Below are 17,804 nucleotides of genomic sequence, written 5' to 3'. Positions count from 1 at the left end.
TGTTTCTCTCGATATAGAGAAAGGACAACGGCACGCCTAAAAATTGGCAGGAATCGCTCTAAAACGGCCAAAAATGCCAACAAGAAGCAATAAATGAAAGACAGGGATAAGGCACCGAATTTTACAAACGCATTGTTACGCAACAATGATTCTCGCTACCTTGTTTTATTTCAGTACCCCATTTACCACTGGGTTTTTAGTAATGCAGTACTCCGAGCGGCGTACACAACTAGGCTTTTTTCGTGCATTGACGTACAACTCTCGAGACTCGATCGAGCCATTTTAGTAAATTTATTTGTGATTTATCAATACGCTGTTGTTCTTAAATCACCACACTTTATCAATTAATAAATAGATTAAGCCAAGCCCAAAGCGGAGCTCCACTTACACGTTTACCTGAAGCAATTGTAAACCATTGCAAATAAATTCACAAATCTACTTCAGGTATAACAAGAGGTGATATTGACCATGGTTTGCGTATGATGGACCTAATTTATCTTTTCTCTCCGCGCGATGTTCACTTTGTTATTGATCGCAACGTGTTGAATGCTCCGCTGGTTCATTTTTTCAGGTTATGCTGTCGATGTGCTGTGCAGGACTTTAAACGAACTGTGATTACTTGTAATTGGTGTATTTCGAGCCTCAGTCATGATTGGTGGATTTCTATCTCAAGTTTTCACTCTTGACATTTCTCTCTTTTAAGAGTGCGAACTCGCTGACGATGAAATAGAAAGTCCAGATATGTTTATGTAAAGCCCGCGTATTGTTGTGTGAAAAGATCAAGCTTCTTGATTAATTTGAATTTTAATCCTAGTCAGTAATTTTTAACCTATCGGCAATCGCCTTGAGAATTTCGCCTTGTGCTTCTACTGTGGCTTGTAGTTTAAGGATGGCTTCCTCTTGAGTTTCTTGTCTCAATTTCTCGCAAGTTCCGAGAAGTTCGTCTCCTGGACTGCTTTCTCCAGTTCTGTAATTAAGAAGCTTTTCCATAAAATCTCTATCTGAAATATCATTGCCAGCAAGAACAATCCTTTGGGATTAAAAGAAGCATTATTGTAAAGGTCTACATCAATAACTAATGTAATGTATTAGTGATGCACAGTAAAACTGTTAACAGGGGAACAGAGAAGTCGTTTCTAAACTATCGGGTATGTGTTGTTGTTGTTATTGTTGCTGTTTTTTAGAATGCAGTGAAACCTGTATTAGACGGACAATCACGGGACCTTCGCTGGTGACAATCGATTTCTGTAATTATCAAATATCACATGTTAATTTGCTTTAGACTGTTAGCACCGCCCTGTTTTCATGTAAGATCGTCCAGAGCGATTAATGCTAAAGGCGGCCATTTTGACGGAGTCCAGCATATGACTATTTCAACTAATTAGGGAGGAGGGGATGATTTGGGAGGAGAAAAAAAATTTACTTTTCTCCCCTCGCTTCCCCCACCGATATAAAACCCGACGCCCTCCCCTCGGTACATTGGAAACCAATTACAAAATGACTAAGTGACGGCGAACGCTTGATCTCGACGATCTCACGAAAAAATTGGGGATTGTGAACAGTCTAAATTTGCTTTAGGTCAAAACAAAAAATGCATCCTTTGGCAACACCAAAAGTTTCAACAGCTTCTCTTTATTTTACATTCCATGAATAGCACTACACGACCAAGAAAACGTGATGTCTTTTTAGATGTATAATCAGAAGTATTAGACAAACGTATTTGCATATTTACCCTTTCACTGAAGTGTGTCTGTCTGGCTATATTTACATGAAAAGGTCCAACAACCTTTCCTCCTTATACAATGGATGGTGGTTGAATTGATTTCAAGGATAAAACAAGGATTGATGAACATTTCAAGTTTTGTAAAGTTGGATAGTACTGAAAGCCCAAAAAACAGCTGTCTATGTAGATACCACTACGCAGTAGACAAATTTGCTGTATTCTCACCTTTTAACCATAGTATTACGGTTTGGCTTTATTTCCATGTCTCCGTCATGTGCATAACGAAGAACAAACCTCGGGTAGTACTTTACAAGCTTCTCCACAATTAACGTTTGATCTATTAAAGATCGCAAAGATGCTGTCCTTTTTATTGAATCAATGTCTCCAACTGCCAAACCAACCTACAAAACATGAAACAAAATTCTATAATTTTCATGGCGATGATGATAGTAATACGATACAAAATGTACGCACATTAGAGACAAGCTATCAAGCCCACTTCAAATCATGCACGGAGTACCGCAGGACTCAATTCTTGGACGTTTTCTAACAAAGACTACAAATTAAAGTACCCTAGTTTCAGAACTCTTTGCATGAATAGTACTTAAAAAATATTGTAACACTCCATCTGCTTTCAAACCAAAAAGGCTCTTGGTTTCGTTATTCCAAGTAAAGCACATGTTATCCAGTTTTGACGTTTAACCATTTTTTTGTGAGTGTCGTTAAGATGTTTGCCCTGATATCATACAGAAATGGAAGCGTTGAAACTTGAAGATTTCAACGCATATCAACGTTGTCTCAGCTCAATTATATCATATGTTGTGACCTCACATGGCTGGAAACTGCTTCATAAATTCAAAAAAGGGCAATTTGAAATCCGCGATTTGGATATTCGCCACTTGTCAGAAAAACTGCCAAAATCGGGTCAAGATTTAATAGAAAGATGGGCTGATGGTGACGTGACTAAAACTCGTCACAAGAAGGATTGTACTTTAAAAAAAAACCAAAAAAAAACCAACAAACAAATTTTTCATGAGGAATTTCAAATGTATTAGCGTTTCTATTTTTTTCCATTGTCTGAACACTCGTCGGGTCACCCGTCATAACAACACTACCCCTTACTTGTTGTCACCAGAACCGTATCCAGATTGTCACTTAAGAATATAATTGGTACACTGAGAGTCTCGATTAGTGATGCCCTTCTTGACCAAAGTAGTTTCGCTATACCTACCAGCAGGTTGACCAGTACAACAGAGACTGTCAAGACAAAAAGAAAGAAGAGTCCAATGGTGATCATAGGCAATGGTACTGTGGCTTCATCGGACCAGTCGACCACCAAAACATCAGTATAGTCTAGTTCACCAATCATCATGACAAGGATTTTTCCCATGGCAAACAAAAAGGTCGAGAAATTACCCTGCAAGGTGACAAAAGAGATAATTCGTCGTTAATAAGGTACTTGTCAGATATCACCTCGTCTGTTTTAGGATAAAGTGTCCAATGCCAAGTAGGGTTTAGAGGTGAAGCTAGAAATGTTCCAGAGGTACGCACATTTTACAGGTCAACCCTACCCAGTTTTTTTCAGTTGACATTTGTTCAGCTCCGTCCGTGCGAACAGCCGTACGGGTAGCTACGCCCCCGCAGTCAATACAACTGGTAGAAATCTTGCCTGCAGAGTGGGAGGTCTCGTCTCCGATCCCGATCGCTCTGGGTCTTGAAACAGCGCGGAAGAAGGCCCTTCACGCCGATCGGGTGACCCGCTGAATAGGACAATTGCACGATGACGCAATTGTCTTACAACTACCAGAATGCTTCAGTTTGTTGTTTCCTGCAAATAAAAGGCTTTCGGTTTTTTTTTTTAACCTCAGCAGGATTGACCAATATGTGAGAAAGAAAAAAAAAAGAAATGGCTTCTGGTAGTTGTAGTCAAATGTCGTCACCTTGAGAATAACCAACTCTCGATCTTGTCTCCAGCAGGGCGACGTTGAAGTTGTCCAGACTGAATCGACAATTATTTTCTTCGTCGGAACCAATGCATTTGAATGAAGTGGACCTAAATACATCTGCACGTGTTTTTAATGATAGTGAGACTAGCACCCATTTAGGACTCTCACTACGCATTGCTTAAAGTGAACGAATGGCGCATGCCAGCTTAGTCAAGTTGGCTTATAACAAAGTGGAAAAAATTAAGAGGGTTAAAAAAGATCATGTGGAATAGCCCCAGCACCAGGAAGCAAGCATAAGTGCGCTATGCAAAAAATGTGACTTATCTTCCACGAGTATTGGAAGGGAGACAGATAGTCATTTGGCACCTCATGTAGTGACGGTATTAGGGAGATTAAGCAAAGGCGATAGTCAAACGGAAGTGAGGCGTTTTCTCTTTTAAAATATCTTTAGGCTAACAAATATGAACTGCTAATTATTTTTACTTTCATAGAAACGATGTTTCCCCCAGATGAAATTTTGGGCAAAACCACTGGCAAAAGAATGCAATAAATCGACTTCCCGTTGACGTGCGTTGTTCAAAAACGCCTTTGCTCAAGCTTCCTGTTACTATCTCTAAAGAAGGAGTCAATAATGCTTACTTTCGATCTTTCCAGTACAGTTCTTACCTGACCCTTCAGTAACACGTAAAACACCAGGCAATAACCAATCAAAGTGATGAGAAAGGAGGTTATTACTTTAATAAAAGTCCAGAGCACTTCAATGTACATTGTCACGTATAAACCAAGTTCGCCGAATCGACGGATAGCTAATGTCAAATTGACGTAGCATAGCAGCAGAGCAACAATCCCTGAATTCCACTGTACTGTTTCACTGTATACAGCCGTGACATTCTCACCAAATATGAATGGAAGGATAAAAATCAACGCCAATACAAACATTACCGTCTCCATCCAGTTTGAGAGGTCCAGGAAGTAGGCCAATCGCATCAAAGTAAGTTGAATCGTTTCCTTTATAAATTGGGAAAGCAGCAAAACAAGAAGTACGATAGGAGTTGCTATTCCTAGCTCTGATGTTTGATTTAGTTCTTCAGCCTTTTTCCCGGACAGCAGTGTACTTCTAGATCTTGCCTCTAAAATGAACATAGAGTAGAGAATGACAAACACAGCGAAAAAAACAAGATTAAAAATAGTAAGAAACTTTCCAAGCTTCATCCACTTCACACGAAGTAACACTTGTGTAACAAGATGATTCAACAGTCTTTCTCGCTTATGTTTGGCCATGATTGCAGGGGGGAAGTCAGTATATTTATAACAATACATGTAGGGATCAATATATCTCATGTTGAACTTGACGGTGAAGTCCTCGTGCGATGGAGGCAAAGGACTGTAGGTGACACACTGATCAAGAACAATTTCTGCAACATCTGGGAGCTTTTCTATTAACGTCTTAAATGCAGAACCTTCGAGTACTTCCTTCCACCTAAAATGAGAAAATTTCATCTTGGTTTTACTACAAGTGAGACTTCTACTGAAAGTGTGGACAATGCTATAAGTAATATATCAAAATCGCAGTGTTTCATCACCAGATGAAACACCGACAAGAGAGTTGAAAATACGACGCGCAGCGGAGTATTTTTGACGAACTTTGAGGTGATTGAGCTGGTAATGAAACACTGTATCGAATGCTTGATAGTACTTCTCAAACAAAATGATTATTGAAGGAGAAATTAAGGATGCAAAAATGACAAGTTTTTCATCTGATGTCCAAACACACAATATTAATCTATTTTGTATTTTCTTTATGGATTGTTAATGAGTTTGAGAACTTGGAAATGATTTTTAAACATTTTCGGAAAAGGAGAGCAGGCATCAAGGCATTGTACGGGGCATGGGCTGTCAGCTTGAAAACAAGCATGCTATCTGGTACCAAATCTTTTTTTCGATCAGATCAGATAGGCCGAAGATGGGTAAAAACCTGACGAATGAACAAAAATTGCAGAAATACATGTATATGAGGAATAATCCTTCTAGTAACTTTGCCCTGTATGGAATTAGTAAAACCGTGATCACCCAGGCTATAATTTACTTATTAACTGGCGGCGCGATCTCATCGTACGTCCTCATCTCTCAGAAATTAATGATGCTTTGTGACGATGAAACTTGGAGCTTTAATATCTTTTCCAAATACGGCAAACTATTTCTTTTCCTGGCTAACATGCGAAGTAAGCCATGAATCAGAGAGATGTCATTTAGCTTTAAAAAACGGACCGGGGTGGAGGCGGGTGGTCAAGACACATTTTTATTGATATGATTCTTAAAGTTACAACAAGAAAGCAGTTGATTCTTTTCGTTTCAGTTTCAATGAATAGCCAAAGTTTACAAATAGTAGGAACAGCTTGGTGGCCGAAAGTAGCCCCTAAGTCTGTTTAATTATGGCTGATAAACATAAATGATAAGCTGAAATATTATAGGAAAGTATCCTGTTATTGCGAATTATCGAATACAGTCCACCCGCTTCATACGGACACCTCGTTATTACGGACAGTTTGCTTTGTCCGTGGAGAAAGAAAGCCCTTACATTTTCTCTAAATTCAACCCCCTTAATGCGGACATCCCGTTGGATACACAGGGGGGTATTCCGGGTTTCAAGTGTCGAGGATGATGGAAGGATTTTTTGGGGTTTGAAACTTTCGATTTTGGAATTTTTTGGGTAGGAAAATTTGGCAAGTATTTTTTTGTGTGGCTTGATCTAAGTAGGGATATATATATTTTCTTTTGGGGGGGGGGTATTCAAAACAATCTGAAGATTCTTGGTAGTGCCAGCGTATCCCGGCCTCGTAGTTCTGCGAGTAAAAAGTAAAACCAAACTTATTTTGCGGCTGTGGTTTATAAGGCTCAGAATCTCGGCATGGGATTTTTTTGGGGGTTAATTTTTGGTCCACGGATATTTTGGGGTTTTGTTGGAAGCCATACGGATTTTTTGGGGGTTTGATTTTTGCCCCGTTTGATCATCCCCGTCACTTAAAATCCGGAATACCCCCTCCCCTCCCCCCTGGGGTTGGATATGAGAGATTTCTCTTAAAATGTACCTTTGATGTTTCACAAGTGTCTTTGCTACATCCTCGGCTTCCCACTCGATCGCTACATCTATACAGGTCATATTTCTCTCATTTCTGGCTGTGACGTCGGCACCTCTGTCTAAAAGAAACTGCAGTACATCAAGGCGGTTGTATCTGCATGCGAGATGAAGAGGAGTGTTTCCATCACTGTCCTTCTCTTCCAGTGTACTCGGCAAAAAGGGATTCATTAAAACAATGACTGTCTCTAAGGATCCCACCGTCACAGCCAAGTGAAGGGGCGTCACATTGTTCATGCATTTAGCTGAGACATCCGAACCCTTTGAAATCAGGAATTCACACGTCTTTCTGGAACCAAAATTTTTAACAGGAAAAACACCATAAAAAAACATATATATGTTCATGAGCCAAGGCTTAAGGTACACTTCGACCGTTACTTCTTGTATAAGCAGGGATGGGGGATTGCTAGCTAAGAAATTAGTTTTGGTGAAATCTCTTGCCCAAAGGGAAACTATAAGAGAAAATGACAGTTTGTGGGTGAGATCCGAAGGAGAGGAGGAGGGGGGTGGGGGGTGATGAGACCAGTTACCTTATCCCTAAGGCGTTTTAGAAACGTCCGGGAAAACCGCCGGGGTTAAGACCATAACAAGCTCAAGAGGTTCACCTATCGATATTATTGGGTCAACCAGAAGCGCATGTAACAAAAGATTATTTTCTTTCACTCGTTAGAAATTCAAATAAATAACTAAAGAAAACAATGTTTGTAAACAGTATACACGCATTCTCCTGCAGGATGTATGAATTTGCCGACTAGTTACAAAACACACCAAGTTAGGTTACACATGCTAACTCCAAAGTCCCCCCTCGTCTGCGCCCCGTGTCTTCCCTACACCCCAGAGAGCATATGTAGAAAAAATGGAAATTATTGCATAGATTTTGGTTATTTTTTTCTTCATAACTTACGCGTGTTTATTGTTGGCGGCGAAATGAAGAGCTGTCATTCCACGAGCTTCCCTTTGATCTACATAACTTGCAAATAATGGGTATTTGGCGAGCGTCACTACGCAATCTAGTGAACCATTCTCAGCTGCGATGTGAATGGGTATCTTCTCCTGCATGTCACGCCCTCTTACACACACTTTATTTTCCAGAAGAATTGTCAACATCTTAAAAAGAAAATTCGAGACCGACAATTCGAGACCGGCAATTTTGAAACGAGAAATGAGAGATCTCGCCATAAAAACGCTCTGTTTTTGTTTCATTATTTTTGATGAGGTTCGTGCCCAATGCAAAATAAACACGGTAATCCTCTACCCTTGTGACTTATTTATTTCAAGCACGTTTTAGAGGGGGAGGGGGATTAAGAGAGGGGGAAGCTAATTTAATTTAAGTGCCGCGTTACTGATAGCAAAAACAAGGGAGGAATAACGCTTAGACAATAGTTACGGTTCCCTATCTCATGTTCTGAACCAGGGCAATGACTGTATATTATAGAGATTAATGTGTACGTGGTATTCTGTGTTATAAGTAATTTTCAACATTTTTCTTCACTTGTGGAAACCTTAACCTTAATTTCTGAAAGGTAAAATGATAACCTAAAGAAAACGGTTTTGCCTATTCTCTCGTCCCATAAATAAAAATAAATTGATGACAAAGTTAACGAAATAATAACAGAAGAATACCTCAGAATTGTCCTGTCCACAGGCAAGGTGAAGCACATTCCTCTTATCTTTGTCTTTCATTTGCACTAAAACTCGATCTTTGTCCACTTCTATCAATAATTTCAACATTTCAGGTTTTTTGTACGTAATAGCCAAATGAACAGCACTATTTAATGAAAATTCAGTTGCAAAGATATCCGCTCCATGGTCTACCAACATCTTGGCAGATTCCACAGCTCCACGGGTCACAGCCATTAGAAAAGGTGTCATCTCCAGAATGTCCTTCGCTTCTAAATCAGCTCCGCACTCGATCAAAAACTTTACTATTTGACTGTGATTAAACTCTGCTGCGCTAGAAATGAAATAAAAGGGTTAAAGGCCGACTATGACGCGTGTGTGTTATCCACCGAATAAAAAAATGCCTATTCGAGTAAATTTGCATCTAAAAAGTTGAATATGATCATTGTGAAAATGATGTCTGTTAGCTGCGTAACCCCACAAGTATGAAACAGTTTATTACAATTGTCAATGCTCCTCTTAGAGTTGAGTGTTCTGAAATACATTCAAATCATGTTCAAGAAATATGGTTTTCTATATAAACTTATATATTCACCCGAGGAAATTTTGGTAGTAAGTTCGTCCGCCCATCCGTCCGCATCAGAGGAAGGAGAGGCTAGCTAGTGCGGGCGCCTGTGGGTAGGAAGGAGGCAATGGGAGTCCAGGGTGAAAATACAAGACTGTTAACTCGATGCAAGATTTTTGCACGTTCCAGGTCTATTTGCGGATTCATATTTTCTTAATCTCACCCAGCTTTTCAAACAAAAGGGAAATGGAACAGCTCAAAAGTGAAGTATAGGTTTTATGGATTTCTTTGCAATATGTCTTTGAGTTAATTGTTTGAAATTTATTATGAGTGTCTTTATGGGAGCTTCGCTTTTTATCAATGTCTAATCTACATATTGAATCAATTTAATGATAAAATAATAATAATAATAACAACAATAATAATAATAATGATAATAATAATAATAATAATAATAATAATAATAATAATAACCAGTAATGCAATGGTTAGACATTCTTCCATACGTTTACACAAGCATTACTCCTACCAAAAAAAGCTTTTCTTAACTACTTGTCTTTTGGACAATAATCCAAAACTTTCATTTCCGCAATAACACTGAAAATAAATCCCAACCCACTATACCTATGTAGCGGTGTCCTTAGTTTGCCATCTCTGTTGTCAGTAACTGCATTATACAGCATAAGTAGCTCTACCATTGACAAGTGGCCGTGTTTTGCCGCCAAATGAAGCGGTGAAGCAGATGCTGTGAAATTAACAGCGTCACGATCCGCGCCGTGTCGTAGTAAAAGTTCTCCCACTCCCACGTGGCCTCCGATGCAGGCGTAGTGAAGAGGAGTATTACCTTCTGTGTTTTTTGAATTCACAAATCCACCAAGGTCTTGCAGGGTTTTAGATGCTGTTTAAAAAAAAATTTAAAGCGCTTGGCTTCATGTCATCATTATCAAAAGCTAAGAAATTGAAATTGAAACATGATAAGTGGATATATGCATCGACCATTTTCACAGGGACCAACATACGCCTTGCTTACTTCCCCTCCAAAATCGATTGGGCTAGCCTTATAGTTACCGTTTGTGCTTTGTGTTACTTTGTACTTGGGGACAATTTCCAAGTACAAGCCCCCGGGGGGCTTATATTCGGAGGGGCGATTTCACGTTCACGGATGGTTTTTTGTGTTACGAGTTTGGGGGTTTATATTTGGAGGGGCTCTGTACATAGGGGGGGGGGGGGGGGGGTATTTTCGGAATTTTACGGGGTTTTTTTTTTAACCGTAATATCAACTTTCATTTTAGTAAAGGTTATGTTACCTGTTTCAATGAATAGTTCACACACGTCTTCATGTCCCTGAAAAGCTACAGTGTGCAGAGGAGTGCTTCCCCGAAATCCTGGGCGGGTGAGATCGGCTCCATACCTTAAAAACAACTCACAAACTTCTCGTTTTCCGTCATGACAGGCTATAATTAAGGGCTTTAAGTTTCCTTGGTTTAGGTAATTTTTCACCCTTTGCTCTTCAAGAAGAAGGATGCATATCTCCATGTCGCAGGTACGTACGGCAGAATCCAGTGGTGACATTTCAACTTCGTTCGCTATTAGTGGGTCCGCTCCCCTTTCAAGTAGAAGCTTGATCATCTCTGTTCTTTCGAACCTTAAATAAATCAAATATTACCATGTACCATGAAAATTTAATGAAATTCCGTACAAAAAAAATTGTTTTCCCCATCTAGTCCGTAAGAGCAGTGGGCAGCAAAAATGTAAATCAAACTGAAGAGAGAGAAAAAATAGACAACGCACACAGCGAAGTCTGGTCGTCCTGTTTCTATTTTGCAGGTTGATGAATACCGCTGCCAAAAAATGGTTTTAATTTTTGAGCCTAATGTTCGTTTCAGTAGTTCTTAAAGAAGCTGTGTCACCGGTTTCTTGGGTTATTTTTAAAACTCTGAAAAAGTTTGAATCAAGGAAAAAAGTGTATACCTTTGGCATTCTATGGCCAGAAATTTGATTAAGATGAAAACAGATTGCAACGTGAAAAAAATAGGGCCATTCTGGAACAAAACCCATTCCTGAATGAAAGACATGCAAGGTCAATCACACGAATAGCCCTTACTGGAAAGGATACATAATATAAATTATCCGTAAGAGGTGAGGTAAAAGGAACAAACTCAAAGACCGACGAAATAACTATCTCGGACATTGCCATGGCTGTGCAGTAGCTAGGAATTTTTCAGCACAGTTTTTCCTAATCCAACCCGGCGTCTCCTTAATCGTTTATCTTGCGGGAGATTTTAATTAAGTTTCTTTCCTATCAATTGGGTGAGGTCAATAAATCATCTTTCTTTGTCGTAGGGCAGTATGCGGCAGGTAGCAGCCACGGCCTTCGCGTGTTCACATGTAGCAAAATCGGGGGAAACACTGCATTTTGCTTTTCCTTAGCAGTTGAAACGGAAATTCGAGGAGATACATGGGAGAATGTATTTTTTTTTACCTGTTGCTCACTCCTTCTATTCTTTTCCTTTGTTGTTTCTTTTCTTCTGTTTTGTTGTTTTTGCTTTTGTTTTTATCAATCTCCGTCTCTTTAAGTGCGCACGTGCGCACTAAAAGTACGCTTTAGCCTGCCAGATAACGAGGGCACACCAAGCTAGTATGTATCCTATTTGCATTTCCCCCATCGCCCCTTTAGGAATCCGTGCATTAATTAATCCCACATACCTCACAGCAGTATGAATTGGCGTAAATCCATCTTTGTCCCTCAAGTTTATATCCGCACCACAATCCAACATATTTTTTACATCCGGGATATTATTAACACGAACAGCTCGATGAAGAGCCGATAGTCCATCGTGGTCAATCGTGTTCAAGTTCTCCATTTCTCCTACGGAACCATTCGCAAAGTACAAGGGCAAGCCAGTTTTGACTGGTTTAAAGGCTTGAACAACATGATCATCATTTGGAGGAATAAGTTTCCGACTTGATTTCGCGCTTCCAGGGTTCGAGATGAGTTCGAGAGAGTCACTGTAAATCAATGGCCGCACTTTAGAAAGAGAGGCATTGCTTCGTTGTGTACCCCCAGAGGAGGGTTTGGGACTACCTGATGAAAACATGGTGGGAAGAGGATCATTAGCACAAAGTTGTTATATTGTATACCCCTGCGGGTATACGTGTACGTACTTTTGCTTGAATGATGGAACGCAAGATCTAACCGGCCTTCACCTGCCATCTGAGCCACTTCAGTCCAACCCTGACGATCTTTAATGTCTGAAACGGTTAGCTAACCACTGTTAATCTGACAGTTCCACAGTGTGTATATGTTTTATTATTATTATTAATACTATTATTTTCTTATCATTTTTTTTGTTTTGTTTTCTACTTTTGTCTAAATATATACATGCTTTGTTACTGTTTTTACAATGTAAACACTGAAAGGTACGTATGTCCTTAGTCGGAATCGGCATTTAACCCATCTTTATGTCGTTTGTCGCCATTTCATCCAGCCCTATGTCGCTGTTTCAAGGCCATACCCTACTGTCGGAATTTTACCCTACCACTAAGGGCCTGTTTCAGGAGAGAGGGTTACCCTTGTGCTGGCCGTTCCCTTAGCAAGCGGGTTAAAGTTTATTCTTTGTAACGGTCCAAAATTTAAAATAATCTTGAAGTCCTTAATTTTCTATGGAAAACACGTTAAATTCAGGAAAATAAGAAGGGAAAATATTATCATCGTAGACAGGAAATGCCTTTTTATCTTGCAGATGTTTTGAATTAAGCTCAGAAATTGGATAATACGGTTCAAATTGGCTAGATTACTGGTCACGCATGAGGGCGGAAAGTTGACCCGGGTAGGCGAGTTATCCCTAGCTGAGCGTTTTCAAGGCAGGTAGGGTAACCCTCTTGCTGGGGTAACCCTAGTACTTAGTTAGGGTTACCCAAGCGCTAGGGTAACTCTACCTGCCTTGTAAACACGTCGTGTGAAAAAGTAAGAAATGTGCGAGCGCTAGGGTAACCGTAGCACTAGGGTTACCCTTCCTCCTTGTAATCAGGGCCTCACAGACCCGGCTAACACATCCTCAATACTGCGACTAATTTACTTCAATAAAGTGTGATTAGCCCAGTGAGTGGTACGACCGTACGACTTTTTCAGTCTAGTCGTGTTACACACCCTCATTCCAAAGAAATGCCTGCACGTAGGCTATTCAGATCAGAGGCCATGTTTGCTGCTATTTTGACTTTAATTTTTAGTAGCTTTCAGTCGTTAAGGCGACATGCAGAGTAATTATCATCATTATGATTAAGTAATTACGTCAAATGGCTTAACAGTCAGAGTAAATTAAATATTGAGGATGTAAAAATCAAACATCAAATTTTAATATCCCCACTGGAAATAATGTTTCGCGAAATTAACACGTTTTGAGTTCATTTTAGAAATCAACTTTAAACTTGTTTCCAATGGTTAAAAGTTAAAGTAAATCTTTGAATCCATATTGTCATATCTTTCAACTTTGAAAAGCAATCAGTGATTCATTCTTAAGCATACGTGTGTGTCCATAACCGACTATTTTAACTGACTTCAAAACCGAGCGCTTTCACAGAGGGGCGGAAATTTGCCATGTTCGTAGTTCGTAGTTCAAGACAGTTTTTTAAGCAGTTTTAGTTGATAGCGAGTAAAATTAAGTAAAGTAGAAGCCTAGCGGGATATTTGATCATCATCCAGTCGCCTTCAAGTCAATCGACTGATACTTAACTGGCCACTTCGAACTCAAGTTCGAATCATCGTTCATTTTAAAGAAAAACCTACGTAAGACGACAAACCTTTGCCATTCTTGTCAACAACAGAGCGATATGTGGACATCAAGCTGCTCATGGCGTCTCAACCTAACACGAGTTCAGTATTCATCGCTGCTAGACCGGACTACACTTCGCTGATTTTGCGTGACATCTTTTCATGTAATTATTATATGGCCGATCACATGTCTTATAATTAAAATTGTAAACAGAGCAATAATTAAATGGACCAATGAGAAAACGTTTACTAATCCATTTACAAACCAAAAATTATAATGGCTTTCGCAGTTATAACCCATACTTACATGCAGGATGCCAAAATAAATGATACTCAAGCGCCAAGTCCGTCATGGTCGTAGTCTGCAGAATATCTGCATGGCATCAAGGTTTTAAAGTTTTACAAAGTTTTCAACTAAAGGAGGTAAGATTGGTTCGAGGAGTTACTGGGGCTATGTCACGAGGATATTTCTGTTGTTGGTCAATTCTGAGCTGAAGTGATCACTTGGTGCTTTTACGCATTCACAAAAAAGAAGATGAAAAAAATCATTTCATCACAAATTTTTGACCATAACATTATTTTTAGTGATTCTTCAGGCACAGCCATCAAATCTTGCGAACTTGAATATTCAAGTTGGCCCAACTTTTTCAAGTCTCAATCCGTGTCTATCACTGCGCAGCAACAGACGAGAAACAGTCGTAATCAGGAGCCGATTACTGTCGTAATACCTAAATATTTTCGTAAATTACAAACCAACTGGCTCATTGGTTTTGAAATATATTGATGCGAGCGAAACGTTTCAGTTTTTTTTATTAAAGAGATAACTAATTGCGTGACGTAACTCCTTCATTCTAATCACGTTTCCCAGATTGGTTACTTGGGTTGCATGTTTTGTTCCACAGCTTTGACTGAGATAAAGCATACAATATTTGGATTAAAATTATTAATTAGCTTTTTTATTTGCCCTTCGTAGAGTTTTATTAACAGACTTTTGGACAGGTGACAGGTGATAAAATACATTCGGTTTCTTATGTCAAGCCTGTATGCTCATTAAAAATCGTTTCATATGCAGGAATTGTAACTTACCTGAGACGCAACTGTAACACGCACGACTTAACTTCGTTTTTTCACTGTTTATTTATTTCGGAATTAATAACTCAACAATATATTAACTGTATCCAAGTTTTCTCAATTTGGGTAGTGGCCTTGTTGATAATCTCTTTGCTATATTCAAGGAAAGCGTTCGCTCCCATTGTCCCTCTCTCGTACTCCGATGCTCGTCGTTCTCAGCGAACCGTCTTGCGCGCTACTTTCTCTGTTTACGTAAGCTCTGAAAACCCTGAAGATGACAAGCCCCCTTTAAACATCAGTTTCCCTTGACACGACCACCTTACCAATTTTTTTGGTTTCCATTTTAAAACCTTGAACAGTTTGCCTTCTTTTATATATATCACATCTTTGTATAGGTAATCACATGATTTCGAGTGCAATTTGGAATAAATAAGCACGAGTAAATTTTTCAAAGACCAACAAAAGTGCACGAGCCCGTAGTGCAATTGGTGGTCTTACTACCTTTGTCAAATTCAAACTTTTTCGAGACCAACGCTTTCAAAATCGTTCAGCTAAGAACTTGGAAATGTGCAAGGATTTTTTTGTATGGTCACCAGCCTGTTAAAGATAATTTGGTTTACAATAATCAGCAAAAGTAAGTGTTTTTAAATTCATCCTCGATTACGAGAGCTCGGCGTTTACCAAGAAGCGTTTACAAGAAGCATACTGCCGTTTTGAAATCGGGAGAACGCTTCGAGCAGCCAAAGATGAAAGACACTTGCTAAGGTTTTTTAACGACTGTTCATCATTGTCTGTTCATGAGACCCCATCATAGCTGTATTCATGCAGACATTTTTGAGATTTAAAACCCGAAAATGAAGGACGCAATTTGTTTTCTTTCGACGCTGCCATCGATGGGTGAGTGGAGCCACAGTTGTTGCGATGTTGGAAACTGCCAGTATTAATATAATATTTGCTTTTTCTCAGCGCAGGAGTTTTCATTATTTCATTTGGCCTACTGCAAGAGTCATCGTAGCTCTTCTTCGTCGGCTTCACCGCAGTCGTTAAGGAAATTTATACCTCGGTGGCCTGTGACATTGGCGATAAGTTCTGAACTTACAATCTTTGCTTTATTCAGCTTCCTGAGTGTTGTTTTTCTTGCACAATGATTCGTAAACTTTTTTCTCACTTTCTTGAGGGCTAGTACCCGCTACGGTTACTTTCAATGCCTTTCATTATGTGAGTTACGGTATTTTCGCCCATTGGTTTAGTTTGGATCAGATGTTTAAATTTTCGGTTTCGTTTGCTACTGAGGTAGAAAAAACAGACCATCGCATGGACGTTTTAACAGAGGTCTCCGCTCCACAAAAGATTGAAAAAGAGCAACCGGACACCTTTCTCCTCCAACAATTAACGTACGTGACTTGAAATCCCTGTTGTTATCATGGAAACTTTTATCCTTGTTCATTTAACTGTCTGAAAAGTGTAGCTGTCATGGTTTGCATGTAATTGCGACCGTTTTTTTTTTCTTTATTTTTTTACTTAAGCGTAGTCTATAAGTAGCTTGTTTTTTAGATCTCTGGCTCATTTTTTTACTTTTTCCTCGATTTTGTCGACAGTATTTTTCTCTTAGCAACGCATTTTCAATACATTTAGCCAGAAAAACGTACTTTTTAGTGTGTTTGGGTTTTTTGAATTTTTTTTTTAACTTTTCTATTATTGTCTTGCTTACTAAATTAAATCCCGTCGTCGTCTGCTGAAAACAAAGGCCATTTTCTTGAATTTTGTGTTTAAAACAGCTCTAATCTGATTGCTTCTTGGTGGTTTCTTTTGTGTTTTCAGCCAATCAGAAACCATTTGTAATTTGCACTCGTGTTACAACTTTGCACTCGTGTTACAGAAGAACTGCACTCCTTTCTCAGCCAATCAGAATTGAGTAATTTGTTCGTGTATATTATTAAGTGTAGAAATACGAACGCAGCTAAGAACTTGGAAATGGGCAAGGAAAGGTGAAATACAGCTTCTATCAAGAGTCTTCTGTTATTCATGGCAGGTTTGTTTATTGGGTTTTTGGTTGACAAATGCGTCGCTTGTCAAAGTTTCGGATGGCATCGTTTTCGCTTATGACGTGCCTAATTAAATGGTAAACAGGGTAAAATAATTGATTAACGAGAAAGCAAGAATTTTGTAGGTAAGTGGCACGTGATGTCTTAAGTTTTCGTTCGTGCGGAGGAGTTACATTGTTTTCAGCTATTTAACTAATCATAGCCATAATAAAGAACACGTTCACCATGACATTGATCAGCTCTACCAACTTAAAGTGTCACTTATCAACATCAATATTTGAGACAACTTCCTCTAAAGAAAAATAAAAAGGTTTCCTCGAAGCAAACTCCAAACAGTTTACAGTTGCTGGACGGTTTTTTGGTTTAAATTTGTTTTTCCTTTATTACGGTAGCATGATCATTCTTTTTGGAATAAAAGTTTTAATTACGTGCTAATTCAAATTAACCTTAACAAAAATCACCCTTTGCGTAAGAATAAATCAGATGAATGTACGCAATAAGGCGACCTCAAGTGACATACAAGGTCATTGCGTAAGTAGATGATTTAATTGGAAATACCTTCTCTCCTTCGCTCCCCACAGCTTTGCTTCTAATACGCTATTAGCTTTTTGCATTGATTTTCATTACCTGTTCTTTCTTTTATTTGCCTTTCAAGAGCTTTATTTATAGATGCCTTAATTCCTGATGTCACCTGATGTCAGGTGTCAAAATAGACTAATCTCTTACATTCTCAAGTCTTTTAAAACACTGGGAAAATTCTTTATAGCATGAATAGGATTTTTTTTTTTCACTTCGAGTTTAAGTCGCGCTATTTCTCTCGGTATAGAGGAAGGACAATGGCACGCGTAAATATTGGCGGGAATCGCTCTAAAACGGCCAAGAATGCCAACAACAAGCAATAAATGAAAGACAGTGGACAGTAATAAA

General features: G+C 39.1%; 1 protein-coding gene across 1 annotated transcript; it reads right to left on the bottom strand.

The window, feature by feature from the left end:
* On the bottom strand, positions 1-13,917 carry LOC140951072 (transient receptor potential cation channel subfamily A member 1-like). Its single transcript, XM_073400298.1, has 11 exons — positions 13,791-13,917; positions 11,697-12,075; positions 10,298-10,635; positions 9,615-9,888; positions 8,429-8,759; positions 7,710-7,912; positions 6,759-7,094; positions 4,336-5,149; positions 2,955-3,140; positions 1,949-2,124; positions 1-1,030 (listed from the first exon to the last, which is right to left on the bottom strand). The coding sequence occupies exons 1-11, from the start codon at positions 13,840-13,842 to the stop codon at positions 811-813; spliced, it is 3,309 nt and encodes a 1,102-aa protein (XP_073256399.1). The 5' UTR covers positions 13,843-13,917; the 3' UTR covers positions 1-810.
* Positions 13,918-17,804: the final 3,887 nt, after the last annotated feature.

This window comes from Porites lutea, chromosome 1 (assembly GCF_958299795.1).
Source record: "Porites lutea chromosome 1, jaPorLute2.1, whole genome shotgun sequence".
NCBI classification, from domain to species: domain Eukaryota; kingdom Metazoa; phylum Cnidaria; class Anthozoa; order Scleractinia; family Poritidae; genus Porites; species Porites lutea.
This window is presented reverse-complemented; position numbering and strand designations above follow the sequence as displayed.